We start from the raw sequence: 12,713 nt of genomic DNA, 5'->3' as shown, positions 1-12,713 counted from the left end.
AAGAGTGTCCAGTCAAATTTAGAAGCTCCAGGAAGCTGATGGTTTCCTCTCTCCCGTCAGTCCGTCGAGCAAACCAAACATTCCTATCTATCTCCCGTCCTCGATTTTTCCCACACTTCTTCCTCCGCTCGCCCACAGCCTTAATTGACTTCATGTGAGTTCACCTTCCTGTTCGGCATGCTGGGACAGCGATAGGACCAAAAGTCATCTGATACGAGGTTGAGGCTGGAGGTGCCCATTTGTTACATAGTTTTTTATCTATTCGTTATATTGGAATAGTACCAATAAGGTTTGTTTTGTCCTTGCCCAGTAACCTAGCAACTACTAGTGATGTCGAAACAGGCTACAGAAGAAATTCAAACTGAAATGTAAATAATGCTGATCACATGAAATATTCACAGTTGTCTCAATTGGGTTATGTTGCGTGCAGTCACTCTGGGCCCTATTCTCCGGTTTGCGTTTAAGTGTTTTTGTACACGCTTGATATTACACACGTATCATACTTTTTCGTTTTACAGCCTCCAGACAAGCCCACACAAGTGAAACACAAGTGCTTAAAGGCCTACTGAAATGAGATTTTCTCATTTAAACGGGGATAGCAGGTCCATTCTATGTGTCATACTTGATCATTTCGCGATATTGCCATATTTTTGCTGAAAGGATTTAGTAGAGAACATCGACGATAAAGTTCGCAACTTTTGGTCGCTGATAAAAAAGCCTTGCCTGTACCGGAAGTAGCATGACGTCACAGGTTGTGGAGCTCCTCACATCTGCACATTGTTTACAATCATGGCCACCAGCAGCGAGAGCGATTCGGACCGAGAAAGCGACGATTACCCCATTAATTTGAGCAAGGATGAAAGATTTGTGGATGAGGAAAGTGAGAGTGAAGGATTAGAGGGCAGTGGAAGCGATTCAGATAGGGAAGATGCTGTGAGAGGCGGGTGGGAATGACTAAAACAGTAAATAAACACAAGACATATATATACTCTATTAGCCACAACACAACCAGGCTTATATTTAATATGCCACAAATTAATCCCGCATAACAAACACCTCCCCCCTCCCGTCCATATAACCCGCTAATACAAATCAAACACCCGCACAACACACTCCATCCCACAGCCCAAAGTACCGTTCACCTCCGCAAAGTTCATACAGCACATATATTTCCCCAAAGTCACGTACGTGACATGCACAAAGCGGCACGCACGTACGGGCAAGCGATCAAATGTTTGGAAGCCGCAGCTGCGTACTCACGGTACCGCGTCTGTGTATTCAACTCAAAGTCCTCCTGGTAAGAGTCTCTGTTGTCCCAGTTCTCTACGTGTTTGTGTTGCTGCAGCCGGCCGCTAATACACCGCTTCCCACCTACAGCTTTCTTCTTTGCTGTCTTCGTTGTTCATTAAACAAATTGCAAAAGATTCACCAACACAGACGTCCAGAATACTGTGGAATTTTGCGATGAAAACAGACGACTTAATAGCTGGCCACAATGCTGTCCCAAAATGTCCGCTACAATCCGTGACGTCAGGTGCAAACGTCATCATACCGAGACGTTTTCAGCAGAATATTTCGCGGGAAATTTAAAATTCCACTTTACTAATCTAACCCGGCCGTATTGGCATGTGTTGCAATGTTAAGATTTCATCATTGATATATAAACTATCAGACTGCGTGGTTGGTAGTAGTGGGTTTCATTAGGCCTTTAAAGGGGCCCTATTATGCAAAACCAACTTTTCTTACCTGTTGGTACCTGTTTTTGTGTATTTGGGATCCCCATAAGTCCCGAAAATTTTACCTCAAACCATGGAGGCATGGCAGAGATATTTATAAAACAATCGTTCCTTTTCCAAACTTGCTCCGAACGAGCCGTTTGCAATTTGAGACCTTAGTGATATATTTTGCCTTAGTTAAGTCCATATATGGTAGAGGTTTACCCGAAGAGCTTTGCGCGAGCCTGCCATTTTTATCCATTTGTAAAATAAATTCCTTATTTTTCTCTATCCTCTTGTTGTGGCGCACACACATGCTGAAATCCTCCAATGTTGCCATGTTTAATAAAAAAGTGTATAGTTCTAGTTTATATCAGTAGGCTCAATATGTAAGCGTTACAAACTACAACATGGCTGACGGGATGGAAACTCAGCTTGGCCTGGAGAAGGGCTAATAAGACGTCCCACAAAAAAGCACATTCTGAAGACACGTCAGAAAGCAGCTGGAAGATGGTCTAATCAATTTTGACCAAAGCGCCACGATTGCATGTTACCCTGATGTTATGTGTGATGTTTAAAAGCTGTGATGCTTCAGGATGGGCTTAGACAGCTTTGTGTGCCTGTATGTGTTTTCACAGGAGCTCATAGTATGACATTAAATATAAACAAAAATCAATCCTATCCATTGATGGATGTGTAGCGTGTAAGGACGGGAGTTGAAGGCGAAATGTCAAAGGATGAAGCTAACTGTTTAAATGACAAACAGACTTTTGTTTAAAACAACTGTATTTCCTCATCCGCAGCTTAATGTGCAACAACACACACCGGAAATGTGTCTTGTGTAAAACCGTCCAACCAGAACTCTCTAAACATAACTAAAGTTCTGTGGGTGAATTATGTAAACCCACTACAGACGCTAGATATATAATTATATATAAGTATTTTCTGTTAAATATATACATAGTTTAATGATGGCCTCACAACCCAGCTGAAACCCAGAATGTCCAAAAGCGGCCGATTTGTGCGGTCCCTTTCGCTGTGGTCGCACTCTTCTTCTCTTCCACTCTCGCAGACGAGAGAAAGATGTGCATTTTGATTTTTGATAGTTAATACAGAGTGGAATTCTGGTTCTTTTTATCCTGAAGGAAAACAATTTATTTGGCCATTCTTGTTGATCGTGCATATGAAATTTGTGAAGGGGAAAGAATAGTAAGCACCATACTTGCTAACCCTCCCGATTTTCCCGGGAGACTCCCGAATTTCAGTGCCCCTCCCGAAAATCTCCCGGGGCAACCATTTTCCGGAATTTCTTCCGATTTCCACCTGGAAAACAATATTGGGGGCGTGCCTTAAAGACACTGCCTTTAACGTCCTCTCTCACCAGCATGCGGCCGCTTTTCCTCCATTTAACAGCGTACCGGCCCAGTCACTTAATAATGTAGCGTTGGAAAGGTTTAACAATGGTCTTTACTCGAAGATGTCAAGAAATGCTGACACGTTGTATGATATTTTAACTGGTTTAATGATAACGCAAGGCATACTTGGTCAACAGCCATACAGGTCACACTGAGGGTGGACGTATAAACAACTTTAACACTGTTACAAATATGCGCCACACTGTGAACCCACACCAAACAAGAATGACAAACACATTTCGGGAGAACATCCGCACCGTAACACAACATAAACACAACAGAACAAATACCCAGAATCCCTTGCAGCACTAACTCTTCCAGGACGCTACAATAACATCTACGGCTTTTGGAGCTCAGTGCACAACTGCACACACAACAAGAAGGAGACGAAGCAGAAGAATGAAGAAGAGACATGGCGACGAGGAGTAAGAAGAAGAAATACGCTTGCAAGTTCCAAAATGATTGGAAAAAATAATTTCATTTCATCCGGAAAAGCTCGAAGGGGAAAGTGTATGCTGCCTGCACCTCAACCCCGCCCCCCCCAACCCGCCCCCAATTTGTTTTATTTGGGCCAACTATTTTGATGCCTAAACGGCCTGCAGAAGAAACAGAAATCAATTTGTCAACGTCTGATAAAAATGTTTTCGATTATGTGAAACTTGAACAATATATGTGAGTTTATATGCTCTGTAGTCTGGAAGTACCAAATATATATTTCACTAGAAATAGGGGTTAGTGCATGTGCCTCACAATACGAAGGTCCTGAGTAGTCCTGGGGTTAATCCCGGGCTCGGGATCTTTCTGTGTGGCGTTTGCATGTTCTCCCCGTGACTGCGTGGGTTCCTTCCGGGTACTCCGGCTTCCTCCCACCGCCAAAAACATGCACCTGGGGATAGGTTGATTGGCAACACTAAATTGGCCCTAGTGTGTGAATGTGAGTGTGAATGTTGTCTGTCTATCTGTGTTGGCCCTGCGATGAGGTGGCGACTTGTCCAGGGTGTAGCCCGCCTTCCGCCCGAATGCAGCTGAGATAGGCTCCAGCACCCCCCGCGACCCCAAAAGGGACAAGCGGTAGAAAATGGATGGAAATAAGGAGAGATGCCAGGCCCACTATTACCGTATTTTTCGGACTATAAGTCGCACTTTTTTTTCATAGTTTGGCCGGGGGTGCGACTTATACTCAGGAGCGACTTATGTGTGAAATTATTAACACATTACCGTAAAATATCAAATAATATTATTTAGCTCATTCACGTAAGAGACTAGACGTATAAGATTTCATGTGATTTAGCGATTAGGAGTGACAGATTGTTTGGTAAACGTATAGCATGTTCTATATGTTATAGTTATTTGAATGACTCTTACCATAATATGTTACGTTAACATACCAGGCACGTTCTCAGTTGGTTATTTATATATAACGTACACTTATTCAGCCTGTTGTTCACTATCCTTTATTTATTTTTAAATTGCCTTTCAAATGTCTATTCTTGGTGTTGGGTTTTATCAAATAAATTTCCCCAAAAATGCGACTTATACTCCAGTGCGACTTATACTATGTTTTTTTTCCTTCTTTATTATGCATTTTCAGCCGGTGCGACTTATACTCCGGAGTGATTTATACTCTGAAAAATACGGTACTACAGCCTGAAAAGTGAAAATGATATTAAAGATAATATTAATCAATCAATCAATGTTTATTTATACAGCCCTAAATCACAAGTGTCTCAAAGGGCTGCACAAGCCACAACGACATCCTCGGCTCAGATCCCACATCAGGGCAAGAAAAATCTCAACCCAATGGGATACAATGAGAAACCTTGTATGGGACCGATGCAATGGACGTCGAGTGGATCTAGTTAATAGTGTGAGAGTCCAGCCCATAGTGGGGCCAGCAGGGGATCATCTTGAGTGGAGACAAGTCAGCAGTGCAGAGACGTCCCCAACTGATGCACAGATGAGTGGTCCACCCCGGGTCCCGACTTTGAACAGCTAGCGCAACATCTGTGGTCACCTAATAACCTCTCCACGCAGGAGAGGGGGGCAGAGAGCAGAAAAAGACGGCAGATCAACTGGTCTAAAAGGGGGGTCTATTTAAAGGCTAGCGTATACAAATGAGTTTTAAGATGGTAACCAGAATAAATCATTTTTTAACATGGTAATGTCATTATTTGATTACCGTATTTTTCGGACTATAAGTCTCATTGTATCCCATTGGGTTGAGTTTTTCCTTGCCCGAGGTGGGATCTGAGCCGAGGACGTCATTGTGGCTTGTGCAGCCCTTTGAGACAGTCGTGATTTAGGGCTATATACCGCATTTTTCGGAGTATAAGTCGCACCGGCCGAAAATGCATAATAAAGAAGAAAAAAAACATATATAAGTCGCACTGGAGTATAAGTCACATTTTTTGGGGAAATTTATTTGATAAAACCCAACACCAAGAATAGACATTTGAAAGGCAATTTAAAATAAATAAAGAATAGTGAACAACAGGCTGAATAAGTGTACGTTATATGACGCATAAATAACCAACTGAGAAAGTGCCTGGTATGTTAACGTAACATATTATGGTAAGAGTCATTCAAATAACTATAACATATAGAACATGCTATACGTTTACCAAACAATCTGTCACTCCTAATCGCTAAATCCCATGAAATCTTATACGTCTAGTCTATTACGTGAATGAGCTAAATAATATTATTTGATATTTTACGGTAATGTGTTAATAATTTCAGACATAAGTTGCTCCTGAGTATAAGTCGCACCCCCGGCCAAACTATGAAAAAAACTGCGACTTATAGTCTGAAAAATACGGTATATCAATGGGCTAGTTAATAATTCCGTATTGGCAAATACATTTTTCAAAGACAGTTTCCCAGATTCCCATTCCTCAGTCGAGGCGTTCCACGTAGGTACGGGAACGTGTTTTCGGCCTCCCGTGTCTGTCTGGGTGTTTATTTGACATCCCTGTCATGAGGCGGAAAAGTGCTCGCTGGTGATGAGGGGGCGTATTGATTGGTGGGCCAGGCGCCTGCTGCATCGATTTGGCAGCAGGGCGATCCTTCAAGGCCTTCCTATTGGCACACTGAGTTAATCTGCTCAGCCGGATCAATACAGGCTAACTGCAACTATCATTGCACAACGTCTCACGTCACTCACCTGTTTGGCTGGGATTTATCAGGTTTGTAGGTGTTTGTTTATGGCTTTTGTTGTTTTTTTTTACGGTAGATCCCGAGAATGATTTGTGTGCGGATGACAGGGAAGCCCACAAGAGGCTCACTGTCCGTCCGTGTGCACGCACAGGATAGGCTTTCTTGTGTTATATGTTCCCCTGGTGAGTCACGGGGCAGTAAAATGCAAGCAGTGCAATGCTATGAGGTCACATAAACACTGTATTGGCGTGCTATTATGAATGTGGAGCCTGCCTCGGGCAGAGCATGGCAGCACAGTGTTAACCACCGAGAAGACGAGCTGAGTCGTTGAATTTAGTGCTGCTGACATTGTATTTTTTATTTTTAAACAGTGCAACTGGAGTATGCTGGAGCTCACATCTTGCCTCTGTTGTGTTGTAATTGTGTTTGTGGATCTCAATTGTGTATTGGACCGTTTGACTGCCCTTATTTGTCCTTTCGCAGACCTAACATGGAGAAAACGGGCCAGGTCAGCGAGTCTGGCTCCTCGACAGTTAAACATGCTCTCAACCCTGACAAGTCCTTTTTGCAAGTCCACTACCTCAAGGTGATGTATTTATATGGTACAGTTTGATATTAAAATGTATAAAACACTAGTTGGACTAGCTAAACAAAGTCATTAAAGTATTATGTATGAAGTTGCACACTCGACCTGCACGATTAATGTGCTATAAATCAGTGGTCCCCAACCACCGGGCCGCGGCCCGGTACCAATCGGTCCGCGGACCGGTACCGGGCACAAGAAATTTTAAAAAATAAAAATTAAAAAATATTTATTTTATTTTATTTTTTTATTAAATCAACATAAAAAACACAATATATACATTATATATCAATATAGATCAATACAGTCTGCAGGGATACAGTCTGTAAGCACACATCATTCATACTTGCCAACCTTGAGACCTCCAATATCGGGAGGTGTGTGTGTGGGGGGGGGGCAGGGTTAGGGGCGTGGTTAAGAGGAGAGTATATTTACAGCCAGAATTCACCAACTCAAGTATTTCATATATATATATATATATACACATAAATACTTGACTTTCAGTGAATTCTAGCTATATATATATATATATATATATATATATATATATATATATATATATATATATATATATATATACATATATATATATTTTATTATTTATATAAATAGAAGAAATACTTGAATTTTAGTGTTCATTTATTTACACGTATACACACACACACACACACAACACTCATCTACTCATTGTTGTACTTGAAAGTACAATGCTTTGTTAAGGGTTGAATTGTCCATCCTCTTTCTATTCTCTGTCACTATTTTTCTAACCATGCTGAACACCCTCTCTGATGATGCATTGCTGTGTGGCACGCACAAAAGTGCTTTCATCAAATGCACGAGAGTGTGGAATCTTCCATCTCTCCCTAGCATGGCCCAAAACCAGTCAATCCTTGCTTCCAGGGGAAGATCTTCCCTGGCAAGCAATTGGTACTCCAGTACTTGTACCCGGAGGCTGGTCAGGTCCAATCGCAGCTGCGGCAGACTTTTTTTGGGGGGGGCGTGGCCTCCAGCTCCGGCTGAATACCGGGAGTTTGTCGGGAGAAAATCTCTGTCGGGAGGTTGTCGGGAGAGGCGCTGAATATCGGGATTCTCCCGCTAAAAACGGGAGGGTTGGCAAGTATGACATGATTGTATTTCTTAAAGAAAAAAAAAAACTTTATTTTTATTTTTATTTTTATTTTTTTTTATAATGTCCTGCCCAGCTTCTCGGGCAAATCATATAGCAGATGTAGATGCCCATATCGGCTGTTCAGATTTACTTTACAAAAGAGAAGTGTAGGATACTTCTCTTGTTGCCTTACTTGTATTTTGACTTTATTAAATGTATTTATATTATCATTTGGTGCAGCCGGGCCGGAGCAGGAGGGGATAGAAAGAGAGAAAAAGGAAGACAGAGGGGGGAATTATTATTTTTTTTTTAATTTAACCACCGCCCCGTTTTTCTTGAGTGACAGACACGTTGGCCAATCAGAATTGTTTGTTTGTCTACCGCTTCAAACAGGGAGAAAGATGTCTCACTCTATGCATTGCCCTCTGCACCTGAGCGTGTTTATTTAACAGTAGAATTAAACGAATGCAGTGAGCCCTCTTTACAGTCATTCACAATCTTTGCCTCGGTGTGCAAAGATTGTTTCCTTTAAAACACAGAAAGCAATGACAGACAGTCTCACTACTCGCGACTCGCCAGTATGAAGTGCTGCTAGGTAAAACAAATTAGGAGTAAAAAATAATTACAAAGCAAAACGTCCCGTTGTGGGAATATTTCAGCTTCAAAATCGGATGGGAAACACAAACCAACGAACAGGAATGCCATGATCACGTGATGGCACTAAACAATAAAACAACGTCCGACCTAGTTTTTCCAACTGGGAAAAAATGCACTTTATGAAGTTCAGTATTTATTTAAGTTGTTTTTTTCCTTCCAGAAATAAGTCTGTTTTATTTTTGGTTTGTTTATTTGTTTAGTATTAGAGATGTCCGATAATGGCTTTTTTGCCGATATCCGATATTCCGATATTGTCCAACTCTTAATTACCGATTCCGATATCAACCGATACCGATATATACAGTCGTGGAATTAACACATTATTATGCCTAATTTTGTTGTGATGCCCCGCTGGATGCATTAAACAATGTAACAAGGTTTTCCAAAATAAATCAACTCAAGTTATGGAAAAAAAATGCCAACATGGCACTGCCATATTTATTATTGAAGTCACAAAGTGCATTATTTTTTTTAACATGCCTCAAAACAGCAGCTTGGAATTTAGGACATGCTCTCCCTGAGAGAGCATGAGAAGGTTGAGGTGGGCGGGCTTGGGGGGGGGGGTAGCGGGGGTGTATATTGTAGCGTCCCGGAAGAGTTAGTGCTGCAAGGGGCTCTGGGTATTTGTTCTGTCGTGTTTATGTTGTGTTACGGTGCGGATGTTCTCCCGAAATGTCTTTGTCATTCTTGTTTGGTGTGGGTTCACAGTGTGGCGCATATTTGTAACAGTGTTAAAGTTGTTTATACGGCTACCCTCAGTGTGACCTGTATGGCTGTTGACCAAGTATGCATGCATTCACTTGTGTGTGTCAAAAGCCGTAGATATGTGATTGGGCCGGCACGTAAAGGCAGTGCCTTTTAGGTTTATTGGCGCTCTGTACTTCTCCCTACGTCCGTGTACCACTCCGTACAGCGGCGTTTTAAAAAGTCATAAATGTTACTTTTTGAAACCGATACCGATAATTTCCGATATTACATTTTAAAGCATTTATCGTCCGATAATGTCGGCAGTCCGATATTATCGGACATCTCTATTTAGTATAACAAAGTTATTTACCTTCCAACTCTGTACCGAGGATGTCGTTGTGGCTTGTACAGCCCTTTGAGACACTTGTGATTTAGGGCTATATAAATAAACATTGATTGATTGATTGAATTACAGTACAATGGTAAACAATTCTACAATAATGTGATAAAAGTTGATATCCTTTTAAATGGTTACTTGCGTTATTCTTATATATTATGATTACATTACATTATAAACACTGTATAGGTTTTATTTGTTTTTCTTCAGTTTAAGAGTCTGCATAACGCCAAATATTTTTAATGTCATTTATTACATATTGTTCAGTGTTGCACCTCGAGACAAGAATATGTTGGTTGATGTCTTTCTTCACTTGTTATTTTTGCATTGTATATATAAAATATCAAAATCGCAAATCATCGCAATCGCAATTTTGGAGAGAAAAATCGCAAATAGGTTTTTCTCAAAAACTTGCAGCCCTACTGCACAATGCACACCATTATAATATATTTATATCATTGTTATATATCGTTATTATACTAGACAGTTTTTCCTTTTGGCCTATAAAAGTTTGAATTGCAGATGCGGTGAAAAAAACTGTTGGTTAGCACAGTAGGTGAGGAGGTTCAAACACTAATTCCTGTCCCATATAGTTTTATACAATTCACACAGGAACTGTCCCACCTTTATTACCGCTCTGATGCCAAATCTAAAGCCAGAAAAGTGACAAAAGACAAGGAAAAATATTTTTTTCTTTGCTTTGAATATATGTCAAAATACTGCTGCCCTTTCCATGGCGTGTCTGCCATGTTTGTGTGTCTTTCTATTCTTTGCAGTGTGTGTCATTGCAGGGGTTTGTGACGCTTGTACCCTGTTTAATTTCCTCTGAGAACATATTAACAAGTCCTTGCTGTCCGCATGATGACGTTAAAGACCTGTTGTTATTTCCCTGTGCCATTCTTTACAGGGCTACTTCTTCCTTAGGTTCTTGGCCAATCAAGTCGGAGAGCAACCATTCATCAACTTTTTCAAATCATTTGTGAAGCAATACCACGGGCAACTCATTTTATCCCAGGTGAGGCTCCATGTACTGTATGGTCATGAGAAAAATTAGTAATCATTTGTTTGTGTAAAATCTTTTACTCTTGAACCGCTGCACACAAAAGGGTGAACATTTGTCAAAACATGCACCCCTACTTCTGTTGTTTGTGCTGTTTTTTCTCCGACAAATACACCGCAAGCTGGTGCTGGTGTTAAAGCCTGTACAGTAGGTTGGATTGATTTGAAATTTCTCAAACAGCTCAATGTGCTGGACAAAACACAAACTGTAACTTAAGGGTACATTTTAGGGCAGTGTTTTTCAACCACCGTGCCGCGGCACACTAGTGTGCCGTGAGATATTGTCTGGTGTGCCGTGGGAAATTATGCAACTTCACCTAATTTATCCCAAAAATATTTTTTGCAAATCAATAATTAGAATCTGCCAATAATGTGCCGTTGCTTAGTGTCTGTGCTGTGTAAAACTCGGCAGGGTAATCACGTAATACTCCATGTCAGTAGGTGGCAGCATTGCTTTGTAAAAGTCGGAATGTGTCGGGTGAGACGACGATGGTTTGTTGTGATCCCGATATGCAGACCACAGTGGGAGGCAGAGTGCAGGTAAAAAGGGTATGTAATGCTTAAACCCAAAATGAACGAAAGGAAAAGGCTATGCAAAACGAAAGTCAAACTGAACTGGCTACAAAGTAAAAAGATAGAATGCTGGACGACAGCAAAAACTTACGGCATCCACAAAGTACAACCGTACGTGACATGACAATCAACAATGTCCACACAAAGAAGGATAGCAACAACGTAAATAGCCTTGCTTGCTAGCACAAAGCAGGTGCGCGAAATAGCGCTCAAAGGAAGACATGATAACCACTACAGGAAATCACCTGCAATACAGGAAGGGCCACCAAAATAAGCAAAACAAGAACTAAAGCACTACACACAGGAAGTCACCAACACACTCAAAATAAGACACGACAACTTGGTGGAGTTACATTTTTTAAAGTTTTCTGCTGGTGGTGTGCCTCCGGATTTTTTTTATGACAAAAATGTGCCTTGCCTCAAAAAAGGTTGAAAAACACTGTTTTAGGGGACTGACAGGCATCTGAGCAGGATTTGTTGAAAAACATGGCCGTCAATAAGTGAAACGTCTTTACAGGCGTGGGACTTTGTAACTAATTGACCACATAACCTCCTGAAAACAAGCGTCCTCTGCAATGGACATTTGCGTTTTGCATAACAGGGCTGTTTCTGAAATGTGTTACTCTAACAAAAAACACTTCTGGAGGTTAACTATCCATCCATCCATTTTCTACCGCTTGTAATGTTGATAACATTTCAAGGATATACAGTCGTGGTCAAAAGTTGACATACACTTGTAAAGAACATAATGTCATGGCTGTCTTGAGTTTCCAATCATTTCTACAACTCTTATTTTTGTGTGATAGTGTGATTGGAGCACATACTTGTTGGTCACAAAAAACATTAAAAATGAAGTTTGGTTCTTTTATGGATTTATTATGGGTCTACTGAAAATGTGACCAAATCTGCTGGGTCAAAAGTATACATACAGCAATGTTAATATTTGGTTACATGTCCCTTGGCAAGTTTCACTGCAATAAGGCACTTTTGGTAGCCATCCACAAGCTTCTGGCTGAATTTTTGACCACGACTCTTGACAAAATTGGTGCAGTTCAGCTAAATGTGTTGGTTTTCTGACATGGACTTGTTTCTTCAGCATTGTCCACACGTTTAAGTCAGGACTTTGGGAAGGCCATTCTAAAACCTTAATTCTTGCCTGATTTAGCCATTCCTTTACCACTTTTGACGTGTGTTTGGGGTTATTGTCCTGTTGGAACACCCAACTGCGCCCAAGACCCAACCTCCGGGCTGATGGTTTTAGGTTGTCCTGAAGAATTTGGAGGTAATCCTCCTTTTTCATTGTCCCATTTACTCTCTGTAAAGCACCAGTTTCATTGGCAGCAAAACAGGCCCAGAGCATAAT

At 41.1% G+C, this 12,713-nt stretch overlaps 1 protein-coding gene across 4 annotated transcripts in view; it reads left to right on the top strand.

The window, feature by feature from the left end:
- Window positions 1–12,713, top strand: part of aopep (aminopeptidase O (putative)) — a 203,733-nt gene that overhangs the window by 94,319 nt on the left and 96,701 nt on the right. For all 4 annotated transcript variants that reach the window (XR_009821729.1, XM_062025735.1, XM_062025734.1 and 1 more), the window contains 2 exons: window positions 6,770–6,872; window positions 10,626–10,733. Coding sequence is in view for 3 of the 4 variants with exons in the window: in XM_062025735.1 (XP_061881719.1) it covers window positions 6,770–6,872; window positions 10,626–10,733 (211 nt within the window). In the remaining variant the exon portion in view is untranslated. The remainder of the gene's footprint in view (window positions 1–6,769; window positions 6,873–10,625; window positions 10,734–12,713) is intronic.

Source organism: Entelurus aequoreus, linkage group LG17 (assembly GCF_033978785.1).
Source record: "Entelurus aequoreus isolate RoL-2023_Sb linkage group LG17, RoL_Eaeq_v1.1, whole genome shotgun sequence".
In the NCBI taxonomy this organism is placed as follows: domain Eukaryota; kingdom Metazoa; phylum Chordata; class Actinopteri; order Syngnathiformes; family Syngnathidae; genus Entelurus; species Entelurus aequoreus.
Note: the sequence above shows the minus strand (reverse complement) of the source record. Positions and strands in the feature narration are given on the sequence as shown.